The following is a 22,390-nucleotide window of genomic DNA, read 5'->3' as shown; positions in this document are numbered from 1 at the left end:
ATAGGAGAAGAAAATCCCATGTTCAGAGGAGTTCTTGTTGAGTAAGACTTTGGGTGATCCAGTAAAAATTAGAGCTTGGAATATTGCTGGATTACCAACAGATGCATTCTCTATAGATAATGGAGTGATTGTTAATAACTCTAGGCGATGGTAAGGAACATAAAGTATTTTTTTCCATTATTTTATTTAAAAGTTTTAAATATATATAAAAGTTGAAAGAATTTTACAATAAGCATCAATATCAGTATACTACCACCTCCTAGATTCTGCAATGAACATTTTTATTATTCTTGCTGCTTTGTATCATACCCATCCATCCCTCTATCAATCCATTTTTTAATACATTTCAATGTAAGTTGCATACATGGATATACTTCCCCCCAAATACTTCAGCATGCATATCATGAATTACAGTTTAGTATTTGTTTATTATATTTTTCTTTTGAGGTAAAATTTACATACAGTGAAATACACAAAACTTAAATATACCATTCAGTGAGTTATAACAAAAGTATACACCTATACAACCCAAACCTCTATCAAGATACACAACATGACTACCACCAAGGAAGTTCCCTTAAATCCCTTTCCTGTAAATCCCTGCCCTCATCCCACCCCAGGAAATCATTGTTCTGATTATATTCCCACCACACATTAGTTTTGCCTGTACCAGAACTAAAATGGAATCATATTGAATGTGCTCTATTTGTATAAGACTTCTTCCACTCAGCATAATTTTTTTGAGATTCATTCATGTTATTGCATGCATTGGTACTTTGTTTCTATTTTTTGTTGCTGAGTAGGTTTCCATTGTATGAGTATATCACTATGTATGCATTCTCCTATTGATGGATGTCTGGACTGTTTCTAGTTTTTGGCTATACAACATATTTGTTTTAACTGAATATTTTTACTCATTTTCAAGATACTATAACTTGGTAACAAACAATTTCATGGATTTCTTTTTCAATACTATAATTGATAATATGATAACTATAAGAAATTTCTAAATGGCTTTTATTATTATCCTTTTGTCAATATTACTTTTAAAAACTCACAATGACTGGTTAGCTCAGTTGGTTAGAGCATGGTGCTGATAACACCAAGGTCCAGGGTTTGTCCCCGGACCAGCTAGCAGCCAAAAAATAAAATAAATTAAAAAATAAAAACTTGGAAAATTACTGTCATCTGAGAAATAGTTTCCTATAATGGTTATTTAGTCATGTTGTCATCTAATTTTAAGTCTTTTCTTTTAGAAAACCATATCTCAAATATACTGTTATAGATACTATTGAGCTCTTATATTCATCAGGTACTTTTTTTTTTCTGGCAGCTGGCCAGTATGGGGCTTGGAACCCTTGACCTTGGTGTTATCAACACCAGGCTCTAACCAACTGAGCTAATCAGCCAGCCCCTCATCAGATATTCTAAGTGCTCTACGTCCTCACAACATCTTATGAGTTAGGTATTATTGTTATCCTGTTCTACAGATGAGGAGACTGAGGCCCAGAATGATTTACTGATTTTAAATTTAATAACTGAGCTAATAAAAGGTGGAGTCAGAATTTGAACCCAAGCAATATAACCTCCAAGTCCTTGCTATTAATTACCATGCAAAAGTGAAATGTGAAATAGGATATCACACTCACTGCCCTTAAAACTGTAATGGAAATTTGGAATATGAGATAAGTTAAAGATATAAGGAAATCTAACATTCTGAAAGGTTTGAGTTATTGTTTGTTTGATATTCTTTAGGAATCTTTCTATAAACTTCAAAACATCTAAGTTTCCTTTTTATTGATAGTATTGTTTTAATAAAATAAGTATGTATATAATCATATTTTGAGTGTTTACCCACTCAAAATTTTGCTTGGGAGTGAACATCCTTACATTGAAACTTCTAAGCAATGAGTAAAATTTATTATAATCTGAGAAAGAATATATTTTACTCAAAAAATTTGTTTTATGGTAGAGCAGAGATCATTCTATCTAACAGAATGTTAGACCCTTGGGTCTTTATTAATTCTGTTTTAGAACTTATTTCCATGCATTTGGTGGCCATTCAAATTTTTAAATTGCAGCTGAGAAAATGCTGTTGGGATATCAGTAAACCTTAATCACTATTCAAGGAAACCAGAGGTTTAAGGGTAGTGTGTAAATTGAGGAAAACTATCTGTCATTTCTGGCAGATAGGTGACTGTTTTAATAAAAACATTCCAATGGAATTACCCTTTCTACCTGTTATTTTTGGACTAGCTGGTCAACAGTTCATGGACAGGGTAAATTTTGGAGGATGAGGCTCCATTCTTATAGCTCAGACTCATCTAATGCTATCACCCTTCTTGACACCAATATAAGTGGCCACAGAGGCTTAGTTTCCTCTCTGCACTCTCCTGACAGCAAAACCTAGTAATATAACTTACGCTCACTCCTCTCGTTACTCACTTTAAACTATCTTAATGGTATCTTGGGGAAAAGATGGGCCACCAGGCCTCTGGATGGTGAAAATAGGAAACCATTAGTAACTAAGGCAGTTCTCTCTCTCTTTCTCTCTTGGGCTGTAGAACTTATCTTCTCAGTTATTCTCAGTATAGCTGCTTCATTAGTTTCTCTGAAGATGTGCTAGCTCTGTTCTGTGCACATGGTCACTTGCTAAGGAAGACTTGGTTCCTGAGTTCAGAAACCACATCAGTTAAATAATATAGATTAACCAGAACCATCGAATCCAAGTTCTAATTCCGGTGAAGAAAATATGATTGGTTTAGCTTGAGACAAATATCCACCCTAGATCTAGTGACCTATGGCTGGGAGCCAAGCCATTGTAGTAACATAGGTATTGGAGGCCGGGAGTGTAATGCTCAGAAAAAGAGTCATGAGTTGGGAAAGCAGTATTCTTTTTACAATTAGGAATCTGGTGCTTGCTTCTTTTTGCATTTTTGGACATGATAAAAGGTAAGGATTAATTTTATTTATTTTATAATGATAGCCATTTACACCAGCACTGTTTATTGAGTTATCCATTCTTTCCTCACTGATTCGTAATGAATGCTACCTATGACCCTTTAGTCTTTCTTTTAGTGAAGACTTGTGAATTGGTCTAAAAATGACTTTGTTTTTCTCCTCACTTTAAATCAGAATATTTAGATCATTTATATTTAATGGAATTATTGATACATTTTTATTTAAATCTGCAGTCTTGAAAGTTCTTTTCTATTTGTCTCATCTGTTCTTTGTTCCTTTTATCTTATTTTTCTGCTTGTATTTGGATTAACTGAATATTTATATGATTCTGTTTTATCTCCACTATTGGCTTATTGATTATATACTCCCTATTTTTAGTGTTTGCTCCAGTGTTTACAATATCCATCTTTATTACTGAATAATTTCAAATAATTTTATGCTGCTATACATATAGGATATGAATCTTTTAACAGTATAGCTCTAATGTCTCTTTTTTTCTATTGTGAAAATACATTGTTACTACTTTTGCTTTAGACAGTAATTTATCTTTTAGAGTATTTAAATAAAAGGAAAAAAATATTTTATATTTACCTTCATTTTTTCCAATTTTGGATCTTTTTCTTTCTGTTTCTGTTTGGTTTCATATTTCTTCAGCCTAAAGAATGTCCTCTAACACTTCCTGTGTACAGTTCTGCTGGCAATAAATTCACTCAGCCTTTTTTTTTTTTGTCCGAAGAACATCTTTATTTTATCTTGATTTTGAAAGATTTTTGGCTAGGTATAGAATTTTGGGTTGACATTTTGTTTTCTTTTAAGATGTCAGTCCTATGCTCTGGCTTACATAGTCTGATGAGAAGTCTACTTGAAGTCTTATTTTAGTTCTTTATGTAATATGTCTTTTTTTCCTCTGGCAACCTTCAAAGTTTTCTCTGTGTTTACTTCCACGCAGTTTGATGTGTCCAGGTGTATATGTGTATGTGTGTTTGAGTGCATGTTTATGTTGGAATTTATCCTGATTGAACTTCTTAGATCTACCTCATTTTCTCCCTTTTCTCTTTCTGGGATTCCAACATCCCATTTGTAAGTCTGATACTGTTCCATAGCTATTGGATGCTTGTTCTGCTTTTTACCACTCTTTTTTTCTTTTTGAACTTCAGTTTAGGTAATTTCTATTAACTTATTTCAAGTTAATAACTATATTAACCTATTCTGTCCTCAATTATGTTGAGTCTACACACAGCCCATGATAGAAATTCTTTCAATTTGACATCATTTTTTTTCTAGTATTTCCATTTAACTCTCTTTGAGTTTCCATCTTTCTGCTGAAGATCATCTCTTCAGACATGTTATCCACCTTTTCCACTAACTCTTTTAACATTTTTATCATAGTTATTTTTAAAATTCCTGCCTGGTATTTCCAATATTTGTGTCATCTGTGACTCTGTTTCTATTGGTTTCTTTGTCTCTTGAGAATGTTTTGTGGGTTTTTTCCTTGTTTATCTCATAATATTTGACTGAATGCCAGATATCATGGGTCTAACAAAATAGACTGAGCTAAAAGGCATTTACTCCTGGAAACAGGCATATCTCTTCTTCTGTCATACCATTAATGCAGAGGTTTGAGCTAATCTAATTGTGAGTAGAACTGGGTTTGATTTTGTCATTGTTATGATGAGTTCAGGAGACCAAAGGTTTCAAATTCATCTAGCTATGTCTCCAAGCTTATAATGGGGCTGGGGTTCTGGGTTGTTTATCTGACTGTTAAAATCTTACTTTCAGCTTTCAACCATTTCTGAATGCCCATGCCACAGAGGGGGTTCTCTATCTATATTCTTGCACTTCCTCTGGAAGTAGATTGCTCTTGGTTGGCACTCCATGTTAGGATTGTGTTGGAGGCAGAGTGGGAGTTATCTGTTATTTTTATTTATATTTAGTCTTAGGAAGGCCCTATGTACATGGGCCTGAGGGATGGGACATTTTCAGACTTTGTGCCCCTTCTTCCTGTGACAGCCAGATTCTGCCTTCTATCTGTGGTTGGTCTTGAGCAGGAGTTTCCTGCCCCTCTTCGAGGATTATGAAATCTCAACTTGGTAAATTTGATAAAGGCAAAATGTTTTGGCCTTGACATTTTCCTGCTTCTCCCCTAGGGGTTGAGTTTTTCTTTTGCCTTTCCCTCAGCTGCAGTATGTGTTTTGCCTTTACTTCTTCTAGGACTCTAGGAGTATTATTGGCCAAATGTATGTTAATTTTCCAGTTTGGAGTTTCCTCAGTTACACAGATGGTATAAATCTATATCCTAAACCTATATGGTGTATAGACCCATGGCTACAAATTCTCAGGGGACACTTTTTCCCAGCCAGAGATGAGAAAGAAATCAAGGTTTCTTGTCTCCTTATGTATAAGGCTGAAATTTTTCTATCCGTGATTTCACTAAACTTTTTGGGGGGTTTTCAGTTTAATGCAGAGGTCTCATTTCCAGCCTTCTGCCACATATGGACCCAGTGAGTCCCTAGATTATCAGACTGACACTCTCCTCAAGTCTAGCTGTCAGTTCAGCTTACACATTTACCATTCTGAATTTCAGTTTTGTCTGTTTCTAGTACCTGTGTTTTTCTGTATGTGTACATTATAAAATATGTATGTATCTTTTATAATGCATGCCTCAGTTCATCTATGTGTTTAAAATAATGTCATATTTTATCCACCAGTACTATGTGGAAGGAGGATTTTTAGGTTATTTAGCCAGTTATGCTGCTGGGATTATAGTTGGTTTTTTTTTAATAAATGTAGTTTTATTAATATTATTTTTTTACATTCTAGGATGTTGTTGTGGAGCAGTTGGGCAGTTGGGAGGGAGGGGGAGAGGGGAAAGGGGAAGGAAATGTGATGGAATAAGGAGGAAGGTGGAGGAGTGGGATTGAGGCCTGTGCCAACCCCCTCATTCCCACAGGGGAGACTGGGGGGCTTCCAGTGGTGGCTTGGTCATTACCAGGCTGGGTGCAGATGTCAGGGGGGTGTGGCAAAAGTCCTCACCCTCCACCACTCCAGCTTGGGAATCTGGGGCCCTTCTTGCTGAGGTTCGGTGGTTATCACTGCAGGAAGTGCCCCAGGGGCCTCAGCCATGCTCCCTGACCACCGCAACCAGTCCAGGGGCACTTCATGCAGCGGCTTGGTGGTTGCCACTGGGCTGGCTGCAGGTGTCTGGGAGGTGTGGTCAAGGCCCGAGGCCCCCACACTCAGGATGGGTTGTGGGTGTCGGGGGCATGGCTGAGGCCCTGGACTTCCCCCCTTTCTGGCTTGATAACCCAGGGAACTTCCAGTCCTTCTAGGTGTTATAGGTGTTCTTTGGTGAAATGAGACCTTTAGTAGTTAATTTCAAACTTGGTCTCTGGTTGCGGGTACTTTGTTTTTTCTTTCAGTTCTGTGTTGGATTATTTGCTGTTCCCACCACTTAAACTCTGCACTGGAACTAATTTGTTGTCCTTTGCTTACTTCTAAAATGGGGGGAATTCCTGTCGGGACCAGTACTTGAGCTGTGTGGTTTAGCTAAATTGCTGCTCTGCTGATGTTTCTCTGGGGAAGGCTATTTGTGCAGCTCAGGGTTTAATGGTTAGCTTTATAGGTACTTACGGCTCTCATGCGATCCAGCACACCTGGCTTGTGTTTCTACATTCTGATCTGGGCCTGAGTCTTTTCATCAAACTGCACCCCATGCAATTCTATATGCCTGACTACTCAGGTCCTGTGCTGATTGGGGGGCAGATCAGTTGTCCTTGCTGTGCGCCAGTGTTCTGCCAGTGGGCCGGTCTCTGCCACTCCACATGCTGCAAACGCTCACTGGCCTCTGAGCGGCTCCTTTTTTTTTCAGTTGTTCTGGCTCCTCACTTCTGTGTGGGTCCACAGGAACCCTATTAGTGGTTTTCTGTCCTGGGGGCCACCAAGGCCCTCTTCTCCCTTGCTGACTCCAAGCAACTTCATCTTAAGGGCACAGCTGCGGTTTTTGCCAGCTCCTGTTCTGTGCTCGGTACTCTCAGCAGCTCCAATTCCGAAGCAGCTGGGGCTCAAAACAGTCAGAGTGGTTTTTTCTTTCTCTCATCATGGCTTCTCCTGCCTTCATGCACTCCATAGGTCTCTCCTCTTCCCCTGATCTCTAGCAGCCCCAGCTTGGCTGTCATTGCTTTTTTATAGTTGTAAATTGGTTGATTTGTGGGAGAGAGTGGCACTGGGGACCATCTATTCTACCATCTTGCCATAGTTTATAATTAATCATTGTCCTTGCTCTTCATAATTTCTAGAAGTTTGTATGTTTATAGTACTGTGCAATAAATAGTTGAGAGCAGTGCAGATTCTGGTGTCAGGATTTTGGGGTTCAAGTTTCCTCTTCTGGTTTCTGTCTTGAGATTTTGGTAACTAACTTGACCTCTCAGTGCTCAGTAGCCCCATCTATAGATGGAGATAATAACTCCTATTGCATAAGAATGTTATGAGGAAACAGCACGTAAGTGCTCAATAAATGTTAGCTTTTTATGATTATCTTCAAAGAACTCTTTTTAGATCTATATCTTAAATTCTGATTTTGCATATGCTTTAATCATGATGAAAATACTTACTGTGCTCCTTTTTTAGTATTTATTAATACATCGCTTTGGCTACTTAAGAGCAAAGTGTTATATCCCCCCAAATCACAACCTCTGTCAGAAACATAGATGGATATGCTGCTTTCTTCAGACTGCCCAAAGATCTCAAATGCAGATTAATATTATTGTCATACTTAGAGTAAGCTATATTTAGAATACAAATATCATGGCATGGCCTGATCTCTATGATATACACAACAACCCACTTTTCTAATATTCAAATAAGGTTATATTAAAAAGGAGACAGATTTCTCTTAGACTAGAAAAGATGCTGGATTACCAAAACATTGATTTAAGCATTACCAAGAACATTTATTAACATCAAAATGTTAATTTACAGGTATTGTTACTTTTTGCAAGACAATGAACAAATACTGTATTTTTCCAATAATAAGGACATATAAGGAGGGGGAAAAATGTCCCTTTAAACAGGGGCTTGAAAGATACTGAAAGTATCTAGTCTAATTACTAGGCAACTTTTAAGCAGTTGTATGTAAAATAACTTTCTCCTTTGCAGAACACTTGCTCTGTTTGCTGTGGTAGGAAAAGTAAATTTTAACTACTATCTGGAGCTTTTTTGTGTTTTAGGTAGTATTTTAGCACAATTTGAGCTGAGAAAGAAAATAATCAGTAAGCTAATTTTGTCTTTTGGAAATGAAAGAAAAGAAAAGAACACAGTTATCTGGGAATAGTTGACTAAAGAGCTTAGGCAAAAGGAGAGAGAATTTTAGACCTAGAAACTGGTGGAATAGAAAGAGAATATCTGGGAAGGCTGAAGTGACATGGGGCAAAAACTCCTCTTTCTGTATCTTTTAAAGAAAATTAAATGTTCTGTACTGAATACAAAATGAAACTAGGACAGTCAGCATCGTCACCAAGGAAGAGCAAAGTACATCATCTTTTAAATATATGAAACCATAGATCATATATTCTTGAACATAAAATCCTTACTAACTTAGAAAAAATTCCTAGATAGATCTCAAATATATACCTGACTAAACTTGTACACTTAGTTTGTGACTCTCCTAACATGCAAAAATCCTTCATAAGCTAGTGGGTCTCTTGTTTTAAATTTTTATCAAATATTTTATAGTATCATTTTTTATATTATGTTAATATATGTCATGTATTAAAATTACCATGAAGAGAGTGTGTTATATTGGAAAGAGCATAGCTCACAGGTTCACAAGGTCCTACTTCTAATATTGAATTAGTTTTAGAACCTTAGAACCTTGGGCAGTCTCACTGAGACTGAATTTCTTCATTTGAAAAATAAATGAGAATAAAACTTCTTTTCAGTTTTTTCTCACAGGACTTTTGTGAAGATTAATCCTGATAATGTATGTAAAATACTTTGTACAGATTGATGGTGATATTTATTATTTAGATTATGTAATTTTTAAAGAAATCTTGACATTTATGTATTCCCCTCATAAGTTTTCTTCTTATATTCTTATTATATTCTAGGCCTTTAATGATTGACCCCCAGGGTCAAGCCAATAAGTGGATCAAAAACTCTGAGAAAGAAAATCAGCTTAGTGTTATTAAGCTGTCAGATTCAGACTATATGAGAACATTGGAAAACGGTATTCAGTTTGGAACTCCTCTTCTATTAGAAAATGTTGGCGAAGAACTGGATCCATCTTTGGAGCCTTTACTACTTAGGCAAACTTTTAAACAAGGTAGAGGCAATTAATATTAGTTGGTAGAACTGAAAGATGATTGAATTATCTTTGAGGCATGAAAGAAAACCACTACATAAATTTAATAACTCAGAACTTCTGTGTTATTGTTATGAGTGAAAAGAAATTTGGAACAAGCTATTAGGAATGAACCTTGGTCAGGTATTTTTAAGATATATACCTCGCCTTCTTTTCATTGCCTTAACCACTGTTATCTAAACTATTGTTCCTGATAAGAACATAAAGAAGTTGAAGCCAGCCTGAAAATCCTTTTTCTTGTGTCCTTTGACCACAGAAGGTCCATTATGATGAACAGGTGATGGTGAATGTGTGTCAGAATTGGGTTTAGGTAAACACTGTTTTATCTTTCTGCTTATAAAAAGTTTTATCTCTGCTAAGTTCTAGTACCTTTAAGAGCTTTAGTCATATTCAGATATTTTGAAACTATGACTGAAAATTTATGGAGGAAGAAAGCACAAGAGGAAACTTGATTTACAAAGCTCTGTGATAGCCGGAGGAAATGTTCCGTACTGCCTCAGAATGAGTCCTGCTATATAATTGCTTACTTGCCTCTGTGTCTGTGACTTTTGTCACACCTGTTTTCTATTTCACGTTACTTTAGGACACTTTATTTGTAACCCAGGTAAGGCCTTAGGACACAGGAAGAGGGACCATGTAACTTTGGCTCACTTATTCATATGTTTTCTGAAATATAGGTGGCATTGATTGCATCAGACTTGGTGAAGTCATTATTGAGTATTCCTTTGATTTCAAATTTTATATCACCACAAAGTTGAGAAATCCACATTATATGCCAGAGCTGGCTACCAAGGTGTCTTTGCTCAATTTCATGATAACTCCAGAAGGACTTGAAGATCAATTACTAGGTATTGTTGTTGCAAAGGAGAGGTATGTATTTTCTTAGATACTTCCAGATGGTCTAGAGAGGAATATTTATAAACCATTAATACTTTTGTGATTATTTTGAAACTTTGTCAAATTTTATATTTTGCTTTTATATTTAAATAATTATATAATCCTTTAAAATAGCTATTCTGTAATAAGTAGATTATAAATCAATCTTGTTATATTGGGCTTTTAGTATGGGTAGTAGTATTCAGGTTACATGCTATGACTTCTGACTTGTATCTGATTATTTGAGCCAGGAATTTCACCCCTAGGAATCTATGCTATGGACATAATCAGTGCATTCAAAGACTTGTGTATAGGATGTTTATGAAATAAGAAAATGCTTAGGATAAGAAGAAAAAAGCACGATGCAAAACTATATACAGTATAGGTAATATTTTGTAAAAAAAAAAAAAAAGGATTGGGAAGGAATACACCAGAATATTAACAGTGATTATCCTTTGGGTGATAAGGTCATGGGTAATTTTTATTGTTTTCTTTATACTTTATGTATTTTTCCATTACTTGTTATGTATTTATTTTTTAAGTGAGAAAAACATTATGACACCTGGAAGGGCCACTATAAAGAATTGCTTCTGGAAGGAAATCTTTGGGTCTTAATATAACATTATCAAGTGGTCTATTACATGAAATCAAGTTAAAAGTGAAAATATGTAACCCTGAGGTAGTTTTGTTACTTTTCCATTTGTACGGTATCCAAGGAAGACCATGTCATAACATATTCTGTTATATGATGGACTGTGTTATTGTGAAGTTTCATCTCATCTTTGTTTATTAAGACAGAAGTGCCACTTTTGCCTTTTACTTAAAGACCAGTTATCCTTTCTATGTTTGCTATTATAGAAGAGATGATGAAAATGAGACTAAGTGATGACAAAGCCAAGGAATAGATATGAGGCTTCATATACTCTCTTCTCCAGTTCTTATTCTCACATAACCATCTATGCCATATGGATAAATCTAACATATTCTTAGTCTTACTTCAGCACATATTATTGCCACATTTTACGTGTGTACAATTAGTGCTCTTCTTTTGCTTGAATTTCTTAAATTGTTAATTGTATGGAAGTATTTTTCCCTTTAGTTATAATAAATTAATCACCTTAGTTTATGTTACATCTATAAAATTATTTAAATATCTATATCTACAAAATTGTGATATGTAATATTTAGATATAAATTTAAATAAAGGACTACAAATTTAGACTAAATGTTTCTCTTTTTATAGGCCAGAATTAGAAGAGGAAAGAAACGTTCTTATTCTTCAGTCCGCAGCTAATAAGAAACAGCTGAAAGATATAGAAACAAAAATTTTAGAAACATTATCATCTTCAGAAGGAAACATTTTAGAAGATGAAAGTGCAATTAAAATCTTAGACTCTGCCAAGTTAATGTCCAATGAGATAACAAAGAAACAGCAGGTGATAAAAAGAATCCTAGAAATCTTTCAATTTTTAAGATTCTAATTTGCCTTCTGATCTTGAGGATAGTAGACTTACTGAAAAAGAAAAAGAATTCATAAAATATCAAAACATAGAAATTAACTTTAAATTCATAAGTGAATCTTACTGTTGAATTATTCAAAACCTCATCTGATCTGTATGGTATCTATAAAAAGAGGAAGTAAATTTAGAACGAAAGTCTTAAAAATATATTTGTTATTATTGGATAGGTAAGACAGGCTAGTCAGTTTCATTCAAGTTTTATTTGACTCTTCACCTAAAAACTGAATTTGAGAACTAACCTACCTCGGTTCCTGGTTGGAGTTTGAAGTGTGTGGAAGTTGTCGCTGGTTGATTGGACAGTGAGTGGTTCTAGGAACCAATAAGGAACCAGTGTTCTTCTGATGTTATCTTGTCACGTGTTTGCCAAGGAGAGACAAGTGAGGGTGCAGAGTGGCGGATGGAGGAAGGGGGAGGCAAATACTGCACAGCCAATAATGCATTTATTGCATGTTTATCTAATACAGCCCAATGATAATTCTATATTATTTCTTTCTTTATAGAATCATACAGTGTTATAGGCAGAAGAGGCCTTAGCTATCAGTTATCTTTTACACTTTGTAGTTGGGAAAACTAGGGCTCAGAAATGTTAGTTGAGGCCCAAGTTCACACAATTAGATGATATTGCAGAATGACTTCTGTAGGCTAATCTTATTGATCGTCAGACCCTTCAATCCTCCTTGGCCTACCCAAAGAATTAAGTACTCCTTCACTTTGGGGTAATGAAAAAATAAAAGGAAAACTATACAGAGATTTCACTAATCACTTGGCATCCCTCCACACCTCCCCATCCTAATCTACCTGTTTCGGGGCAGTGGACTTTGAAAAGGCCTAAGCACCTTTCTCCTTTGGATAGGTTTAGTTTTGGATGAATGTGATGGTAACGACTCTTTCCGGTCACGTGTACTGTTTTTTATTTTTTTCATCTTGGGTGAGCCAGAGTAGGGCCTTAGAGTAATATCCTATGGAAGTCCCCCAGCTGGGGCCATGGCTAAGATATTCTCTGTGTTCCCCTTCCCAGTTCCTGTTCATCAGAACTGAACAAACTTCTCATTGTCCCCTCACCAAACTGTTTTTCGAAGAGGAAAGAGAATAGGGAGCATTTATTGGCTTATTTCCTATTAAGACTGAAGGAGAAAAGGAGATATAAATATTTTCAAGTTAAGTACTTTATCTTACAATGAGAGAGAACTTTAATAAATCTTAATACCTTTCCGGCTGGGTCCCACTGATCATTACAAGCATAGTTTTAAATTTGTTATATATTTTAATCCAAAATGTAGTCTGTATCTGGCTTGACTTCTATTCTACCCTTCCTCTACCCACCTAATGCGAGAAAAACCTTCTTCAGAGAAAGGCTTCCCCACATAGTCTAAAACCTGCTTTTCTCTTTTATCTCAACCCACAAGATTGAACAAGTACAAACAAAACTTTAAGAATTTGTTCTACAGATTTCAAAACTTACCCCCACCCCCAACCCAATGGTTTCATAACTGAAGTTTATTTAGTCTTTTTGATTCTTGGAAAGTATAATATATATAAATATCACAGACCAGGAAATTTTTACAAATAATGATATCTTTTAACATGTCTGACATATACTTGCAGTGTAAATTTCTTGGAAAATGTATTCTTTAATTTTAGGACATTAGTGGTAAATAATTTTAAAAATTTATATTTCTCAATCTAGCGTTTCATACTAAGGATCCAAGTTGAACAAACAATGTTTATACATATACCGTAGATCAAGCCATGGAACGTTACATATTTACTATTTAAAAATAACAATATTTGCTGTTTGTTTTTGCTTGCTATTATTAATGATAAAATGGCATTTGATTTGAAAAATCAAGGATTAAATAGCAGAAGACTTAAATGGGAATACTAAGATTATGCTTTCTTATGTAAGATATCATTAATTCTCATTGTTGATAACTTTGCTCTATTTATAGGCAGGACTGACATTCACAACTTAATTTTAGTTCATTTGTGTTTATACTGTGTATTTTGGGGGTTTGTTTACAAGGAAGAGAAACCCACTCAGATTAGCTAAAATAAAAAAGATATAAGGGAATATTTTATTTCTTCAATTATAGGAAGTACATCCAGGCCTCAAAGATGAATGGAAAGCATTAAATTTCTATGCCCCCTCTCTCTCCCCCGATCTCTGGGGTTGTGTGGTCCTTCTGTGCTTCTCTCTACTCCATCTAAAGACCAATTTCTTCTGTAGAACTTTAGTATCTTTCCTTCATACACTCATCTAGCATGTAGAAACAACATATAGAAAAGGTTCCCATTACCTTTTAGCACTAATGCCCAATATGACCTGACTTCAGTTTCTGAGGCTTTTAAAGTTCTAATTCTCCAGGGAAATTTTTTATTACCTTATCTTGGGTCTGGTTCTGTCCCTACCACCTGATTGAATCAGCGACCAACAGGATCATTTAACATAAACATAGCTACATAGAAATACTCATTCAGAGGTCTGTGGATAGCATTAGCAAAGAAGGGAGAGTGGGTTTGGAACAGTGCTCTACATATTTTTTCCTATAGAATATCCATCTGTCAGATCAAGTTGTCAATTGAAGAGCTATTATCTTGCAGAGAATTTTTCTTTTGGGGTTGAATATCTACAGTCCTATTAAGTCCAGAAAAGTTAAACATATGAGAAGCTAGTTGAAAAAAAGTATTCTTAATGTATGACACCATCAGCCAACAAATAGTGTTAAATGCCTGCTTTGCCAGACTTTGTGTTGGGCTCTGGTACATGTGTACACAGTCTAAGGTAGATGTCAACTTTCACATTTTTTCCATACAGCTATCCACTCGTTGAAAAGACTGTTCATTCTCCACTGCTCTGTAGTATCACCTTTGCCATAAATACTACACCCATATATCTAGGTCTGTTTCTGGACTTTCTATTCAGTTGCAGTATTTGTCTGTAATTACTCTAATATTAAAATAAGTCTTGATATCTGGTGGTGTCATCTCATCTTGTTCTTTTATGCAAGGTGTCTTCTTTCCTATTCTTGGAACTTTGTATTTTCATATAAATGTATACACGTGCACACTTGCTTTTAGCTCTCTCTCCCTCTCCCTCTCCATCTCTGGTCTACTACAATAAAAGGGGGTGAATGAGTATAGTAGACACATGTCACAGTCAGACAAAGAATAAGCAAAGATTGACAGCTCTGATACTCCTCAAATAAGAAAGAGATGGTGACAAGAAATCACACCTTTAATACGTAAGCTTGAAGATTAAAGTTTTTCTTTCATTTTTTCTTCTCTTCTTCCACCCTCTCTCCTTCTTCTTCTTCCCTCCCTAGTTCTTTCCTTCTAGCTTTTAGCAAGATGAAATTCTCTCTAGTAAACTGTACTTCTATGATTTTGTCATTGAGTTGGGGACATTTTTTTAAAATATAAACTTTGTTATATGAAAAGTACATAATTAAAATACACTCCCTATTTTTTAATTTTAGTTTTTCTCTTCTTCTAGATTGCAGAAAAGACAGAACTCAAAATAGCAGAGTCTCGAGAAGGCTATAGACCCATCGCTAAACATTCATCAGTATTATTCTTTAGCATTGCAGACCTGGCTAACATTGATCCCATGTACCAGTACTCTCTTACCTGGTTTGTGAACCTTTATATCAACTCTATTCATGACAGGTAAACATTCTCTAGCTTCATTCATCATCCTTAGGTTGGATTTTCACCATCCTTTACTTTTAAAAAAATATAACATTTTCCATGTAATATGTATTATTATAGAATATTCAACATAGGAAAAAGTGAAAGAAATAAACAATAGAAGTAATGAAAAACAATAGGAAGAAAAGAAAAAAAGGAACATAAGAAAGATAATTCAAACCTCCTTCCTATTTTAAGTTGTTTCACTCTTACTCAAGATTTAGGCATAGAGAGATTAGTTTTGGTCCTTTTTCTTTCTCTTAAATATTTCATTAAGGCACATGACTTATTTTTGCTGACAACTCCAATTTGTCTTTCTCTAGCCTTGAGGTCTCTAAAAGGCTTCAGCCCTGCATTTTTAATAGTTTGCTAGATATTTTCACTTTAACAAATTAATGAATGTACGCAGATTTTGGAGTCAGACTGCAGCCAGGGATTAAATCTCGGTTCTGTGACATGCTAGCTACGTGACTGCAGGCAAATTAGTTAACCTTTCTGTAATTGTCTTAGTTTTCCTTATCTATAAATAGGGATAATAATAGTACTTACCTTTTAGAGTTGTTATGAGAATTAAATGAGATTTTTTAAGGGTTTATAACTGTCTGTCATTTAGTAACTGCTGTACTTGTTCAGTAAAATTAAAATATTATTAAGCCTACTATGTGTGCTATAAGAAACTTTTTTTCTATATGGGCTCTTGATAGAACAATCTCTCTTGAGTGATAGAAATCCCTAAGTTTTCCCAGTTGGGATTTTGAATTCGAATTTACACACATAATGAAGAAAATTCAAGTTGAAGAATTGACATGAGTTCAATAACAAGTTTCAGTGAGGATGTGGAATGATTGGAATCCTCATATATTGCTGGTGAGATTTTTAAAATAACGTGGCCACTCTGGAAGTTCTTCAAAATATTAAACATAGATTTGCCGTATGATCTAGCAATTCCATTCCTGGGTGTATACTCGAGAACTGAATGCATATGTCCACCAAGAACTTAAAGTTCTCTTTGTTTTTAGACATAAAATACTGTATTCAGAGATTACTTGGGTTAGTTTTTCCCCCCTTTAGTGTGGTGATGTTGTTCATGTGAAATACAGTTAAGTTCATTTGTTTGTTTTTATATTTCATTTTGGGGTTTTCTCTCCTTGTTTACTTTAATTTTATCATATGTTTTAGTGCATAAACCACTAATGACTCCAAAGGTCAATTCTGTACAAAAAGGTTCACTCAGAGAAGTGTCACTACCCCCCAACCCTTTCATCCCATTCCCAAGGGCCCACGTATTACTTTTTTAAAATCAAACTTTAAATTTTGAGATAAATGTAGATTCACAGTTATAAAGAATAATAGAGATCTCACATAACCTTTACCCATTTCTCCCAAGGGTAATGTTTTGAAAACCTATAGAACAATATCACAAACATGATATTGACATTAATGTTGTCAAGATAAAGAGCATTTCCATCACAAGAATCCCCATGTTGCCCCATTATAGCTACACCCACTTCCCTCACATCCCCACCCACTCCATAAACCTTGGCAACCACTAATCTCTTCTCCATTTCTGTAATTTTGTCACTTCAAAAATGTTATATAAATAGATTGGGTTTTTCCATCCAGTATAATTCTCTGGGGATTGATTCATCCAGGTTGTTACATATGTCAATAGTTTGCTCCCTTTTTTTGCTGAGCAGTATTTTGTGGTGTGGATGTGCCACAGTTTGTTTACTCTTTCTCATATTGAATCATTCATGTACATCTGGGTTATTTCCAGTTTGGGACCATTACAAATAAAACTGCTGTAAACATTCATGTACTTGTATTTGTGTAAATATAAATTTTCATTTCTCTGAAATAAATGCCCAGGAGTGCAATTGCTGGGTCATGTGGTAGTTGCTTGTTTAGTTACTTTTAAGAAATTGCCAAACTGTTTTCCAGAATGGCTGTATCATTTTACATTCCCCATAAAAAATTGAACTGAAAAAAATGAAAGCAATATAAGCTTATTGCAAAAAAATTTTAAATATAAAATAGTGAAAAGAGAAAAATATCAGTCATGATCTCACCCACAAGTAACCACTTTTGTCCATTTGCTTTTGCTTTTTTTAAATCTGTAGATCTTTATCTAGATTTTATGCTGCTTTGGGCAGGCAAATATTTTATAGTTCTTTGTCTCTTACATTTCCCTCTCTAGCACAGAGCCTCAACTAACAGAGATTCAAAAGATGTTTTTTGAATTAATAGATTTTCAGTCACTTTGGGGTAGAATAAGAAATTTAGGAATTTGAAAACAGAGAGATGTTGTAAACCATATTTTACTTTCATAGAATTATACCCCATTTTTTAAAACTTCTTATTGTGAAATACTTATAGATTCACAAGAAGTTGCACGGAGAAAAAAAATGTACAGGGAGGTTCCATGTACCCTTTGCCTAGTTTCTCCAATGGTAATATCTTGCATAACTATAGTTCAGTTCACTATCAAAACCAATAAATTGACATTGTACAATCCATACAGCTTATTCAGTTTTCAAGTACTCATTTGTGTGCATGTGTGTGTGGTTTCATATGTTTTCAATAGTGTATATTTTGATAAAATAAAAAGAGCTTATATTTTAATTTGTGTAACTTATTTTTTCTTAATTTTGCTTGACAGCAATTTTCCTTTTTTTTAAACTTTTAGTAACAAATCCAAAATTTTGGAAAAGCGTCTACGATATTTAAATGACCACTTCACGTACAACTTATATTGTAATATATGCCGGTCACTATTTGAGAAGGACAAGCTGTTATTTTCCTTTTTATTATGTGCCAATCTTCTTCTGTAAGTTACTTGCTTTTTCTAAATTTACCTATTTTAAAAACCCACCTGCAAAATCTAATCTGTAAAGATGCCTTCTCACAGGACATAATATTTTGCTTTGCTTCGTTCGTTGATTTTACTTGTGCATTTTACTAATAACAATGGCTTCTATAATAATGTTGGTGTATTGAAATTTATTTGATTTTTAAAATTTATGTAACAGAAAAATTCACAAAATATTAATGTACAGTTCAATAAATTCTTACAAAGGGAAAATCTGGTCAAAAAATAGAACATTCCCATCATCCTTGAAGCATTTCTTGGAATCCTCTCAATTACTTCCTGTATCAGTCTGTTTTCTGTTGCTGATAACAGAATACCTGAAACTGGGTAATTTATAAAGTAACAGAATTTATTTCTTACAGATTTGAAGCCTGGGAAGTCCAAGGTCCAGCAGGCACATCTAGTGAGGGCCTTCTTCTCGGTGAGGGCTCTCAGCAGAGCCTGAGGTGGCACAGAATATCACATGGCAAGGGCTAATTGAGAGCGATTGTTAACATGCTCACTTGCTCTCCTTATAAAGCCACCAGTCCACACACATGATAACATATTAAACCACTAACCCATTACTCCGTGAGTGCATTAATTCATTCATGAGAACATAGTCCGCATGATCCTCTTAAAGGCCCCACCTTTCAACTCTGCCACATTGTGAATATAGCTCTCACATGAGTTTTGGAGGGGACAAACATTCAGACTATGGTACCACTCCCTTACTCCTCTCCAAAAGATAACTGCTCTCCTCACTTCCAACACTGCAGTTTAGTTTTGCTTTTATATAAATAAAAGCAAATAGTATGTATTCTTTTTTTGTTTGTTTGTTTCATTTATTAGGCACCTTTTCTGTGGGTTTTTTTTGTGTGTGTGTGTGTGTGTGTGTGTGTGGCTGTCCAGTGATGGCATCTGAACCCTTGACCTTGGTGTTACAACACCATGCTCTAACCAAATGAGCTAACTTGCTAGCCCAGTATGTATTCTTTTATCTGGGGTCTTTTCCTCAACATTATTTATTTGAGATTCATCCATGTTTCACGAGGCTATAGTTTGTTTTTATTACTTTATAGTATTCCGTGATAAGAATACATTAAATTTTAATCCGTTCTACTCTTGATGAACACTTGGGTTGTTTCCAGTTCGGCACTATTATAAACAATGGCGCTGTGAACATTCTTGTATGTATAGCTTGGTGCACATGTGCACACATGCACATATTTCTGTTGAGAAGATATCTAGAAAGAAATTTGCCACTTGTTTTCCAGAATAATTGTACCAGTTTACATCTCATTAATGGAGTTTGAGCATTCCATTGCTCCAGATCCCCACCAACATTTTGTATTGTCATTTTTAAAATCCATTTTGCTACACAATACATATAATTGCATCGTGGTTTGAATTTACATTTCTCTGATGACTAATGAAGTTGGTATTTTATATGTTTATAGGTCATTTGGAAATTTTCTATTGTGGCTTGCGTGTTTGCATCACTTGCTCATTTCTCTATTGGGTTTTTGTGTTTTTCTTATTGATTTGTATGAGTTCTTTATATATTCTAGATACAAATTCCTTGTCAATTATGTGTGGCAAGTTGTCACTCTCTAGCATGTTTTTTCATTCTGTTAATGTTGGCTTTGTTTAATACAAATTCTTAACTTTAATATAGTCCAATTTATGATTTGTGCTTAGTGAAAACTCTTTCTCCAGCCCAGTATTATGAAGATATTCTCCTATGTAGTCATCTCAAAACTTCGTTATTTACCTCTCACATTTAGATCTACAAGCCACATACAACTGATTTGTGTGCATGGTCTAAAGTAGATGTCAGGTTTCACTTTTTCCATACAGCTATGCACTTGTTGAAAAGATTGCTCCTTCTCCACAGCTTTGTAGTGTCACCTTTGCCATAAATACTACACCCATATATCTAGGTCTGTTTCTGGACTCTCTATTCAGTTCCAGTAATATATTTGTCTGTAATTAATCTTAAAATAACTCTTGAGGTCTGATAGTGTTGTCTCATCTTGTTCGTTTATGCAAGAGTGTCTTTCCTATTCTTTGACCTTTGCATTTTCATATAAATATTAGAACCATCTTGTGAAGCCCCAAGTTGAAAGATGCCAAGCAACTTGTAGTTTTGATTAGGAATGTACTGGAACTATAGATCAGTTTGTGGAAAATTAACAATTTAACCATGTTGAGTGTTTCAATTCAAGAACATAGCGTGTCACTCCATTGCCTTAGTTCTTTTTCATTTGACTTTATAACGTTTTATAGTTTTTTTATGTATTGCACATCCTTTAAAAAAAGTCTTTATTTTTTAGAACATTTTTAGGTTCACAGCAAAATTGAGCAGAAGGTACAGAGATTTCCTGTATGCAACCTCCCCAACTAACAGAATCCCTCACCAGAGAACATTTGTTAAAATCTTTGAGCTTATATCAACATGTCATTATCACCCAAAGCCCATAGCTTACATCAAGGTTCACTCTTAGTTTTGTATTCCTGTGGATTTTGACAAATGTATAATGACATATATCCATCACTATAATGTCACAGAGAATAGTTTCACTGCCTTAAAAATCCTCTATGTTCCACCTATTCAGCCGTCCTCCTCCCTAACCCCTGGCAAGCAGTGATCTGTTTGTTTCCATAGTTTTGCCTTTTCTAGGGTGTTATACAGTTAGAATCATACAGTATGTAGCCTTTTCAGATTGGCTTCTTCACTTAGTAATATGCACTTAAGGTTCCTCCGTGACTTTTTATGATTACTTGATAGATCATTTATTTTTATTTTTTTAATTCATCATTTTAACTGTTTAGAGTGTATTTATATGCCATTTAAAGAAGAGTTTTATTTATTTTATTTTTATTTTAATTTTTTAATTTTTTTATTTTGTCAATATACAATGTAATTGATTATTGTGGCCAATTACCGAAACCTCCCTCCCTCCTCCCTCTCCCCCCTCCCTCCCAACAATGTCCTTTCTGAATACTTGTTGTATTAACTTCAAGGAATTGTAATTGTTATGTCTTCTTCCCTCGCCCCCCTGTTTCTTTGTGTATTTATTTATTTATTTTTAGCTCCCACCAATAAGTGAGAACATGTGGTATTTCTCTTTCTGTGCCTGACTTGTTTCACTTAATATAATTCTCTCAAGGTCCATCCATGTTGTTGCAAATGGCAGTATTTCATTCGTTTTTATAGCTGAGTAGTATTCCATTGTGTAGATATACCACATTTTCCGTATCCACTCATCCGATGATGGACATTTGGGCTGATTCCAACTCTTGGCTATTGTAAAGAGTGCTGCAATGAACACTGGGGAACAGGTATACCTTCGACTTGATGATTTCCATTCCTTTGGATATATTCCCAGCAGTGAAATAGCTGGGTCATATGGTAGATCAATCTGCAACTGTTTGAGGAACCTCCAAACCATTTTCCATAGGGGTTGCACCATTATGCATTCCCACCAACAATGTAAGAGAGTTCCTTTTTCTCCGCAACCATGCCAGCATTGATCTTTCGGTGTCTTTTGGATTTTGGCCATCCTAACTGGGGTGAGATGGTATCTCAGTGTGGTTTTGATTTGCATTTCCCGGATGCTGAGTGATGTTGAGCATTTTTTCATATGACTGTTGGCCATTTGCATATCTTCTTTAGAGAAATGCCTACTTAGCTCTTTTGCCCATTTTTTAATTGGGTTGCTTGTTTTTTTCTTGTAAAGATGTTTGAGTTCTTTATATATTATGGATATTAGTCCTTTGTAAGATGTATATTTTGCAAATATTTTCTCCCACTCTGTTGGCTGTCTTTTAGCTCTGTTAATTGTTTCTTTTGCTGTGCAGAAACTTTTCAGTTTGATATAGTCCCATTTGTTTATTTTTCCTTTGGTTGCCCATGCTTTTGGGGTCATATTCATGAAGTCTGTGCCCAGCCCTATTTGCTGAAGGGTTTCTCCTATGTTTTCGTGTCTCTCCTATGTTTTCTTTAAGAAGTTTTATTGTTTCAGGGTGTATGTTTAATTCTTTGATCCATTTTGAGTTGATTTTAATATACGGTGAGAGGTATAGATTTAGTTTCATTCTCCTACATATGAGTATCCACTTTTCCCAGCACCATTC

The 22,390-nt window shown here is 35.0% G+C and overlaps 1 protein-coding gene across 1 annotated transcript in view; it reads left to right on the top strand.

Moving 5' to 3' along the window:
* LOC103602911 (dynein heavy chain 12, axonemal-like) overlaps positions 1-22,390 on the top strand; it is a gene marked incomplete at both ends in the record, with an annotated part of 185,863 nt that overhangs the window by 103,271 nt on the left and 60,202 nt on the right. Inside the window, 6 exons of the mRNA XM_008587356.1 lie at positions 5-150; positions 9,066-9,280; positions 9,997-10,189; positions 11,439-11,631; positions 15,209-15,381; positions 18,089-18,229. Coding sequence (XP_008585578.1) covers positions 5-150; positions 9,066-9,280; positions 9,997-10,189; positions 11,439-11,631; positions 15,209-15,381; positions 18,089-18,229 — 1,061 coding nt within the window. The remainder of the gene's footprint in view (positions 1-4; positions 151-9,065; positions 9,281-9,996; positions 10,190-11,438; positions 11,632-15,208; positions 15,382-18,088; positions 18,230-22,390) is intronic.

This window comes from Galeopterus variegatus, unplaced genomic scaffold, assembly GCF_000696425.1.
Source record: "Galeopterus variegatus unplaced genomic scaffold, G_variegatus-3.0.2 Scaffold4347, whole genome shotgun sequence".
NCBI lineage: Eukaryota > Metazoa > Chordata > Mammalia > Dermoptera > Cynocephalidae > Galeopterus > Galeopterus variegatus.
This window is presented reverse-complemented; position numbering and strand designations above follow the sequence as displayed.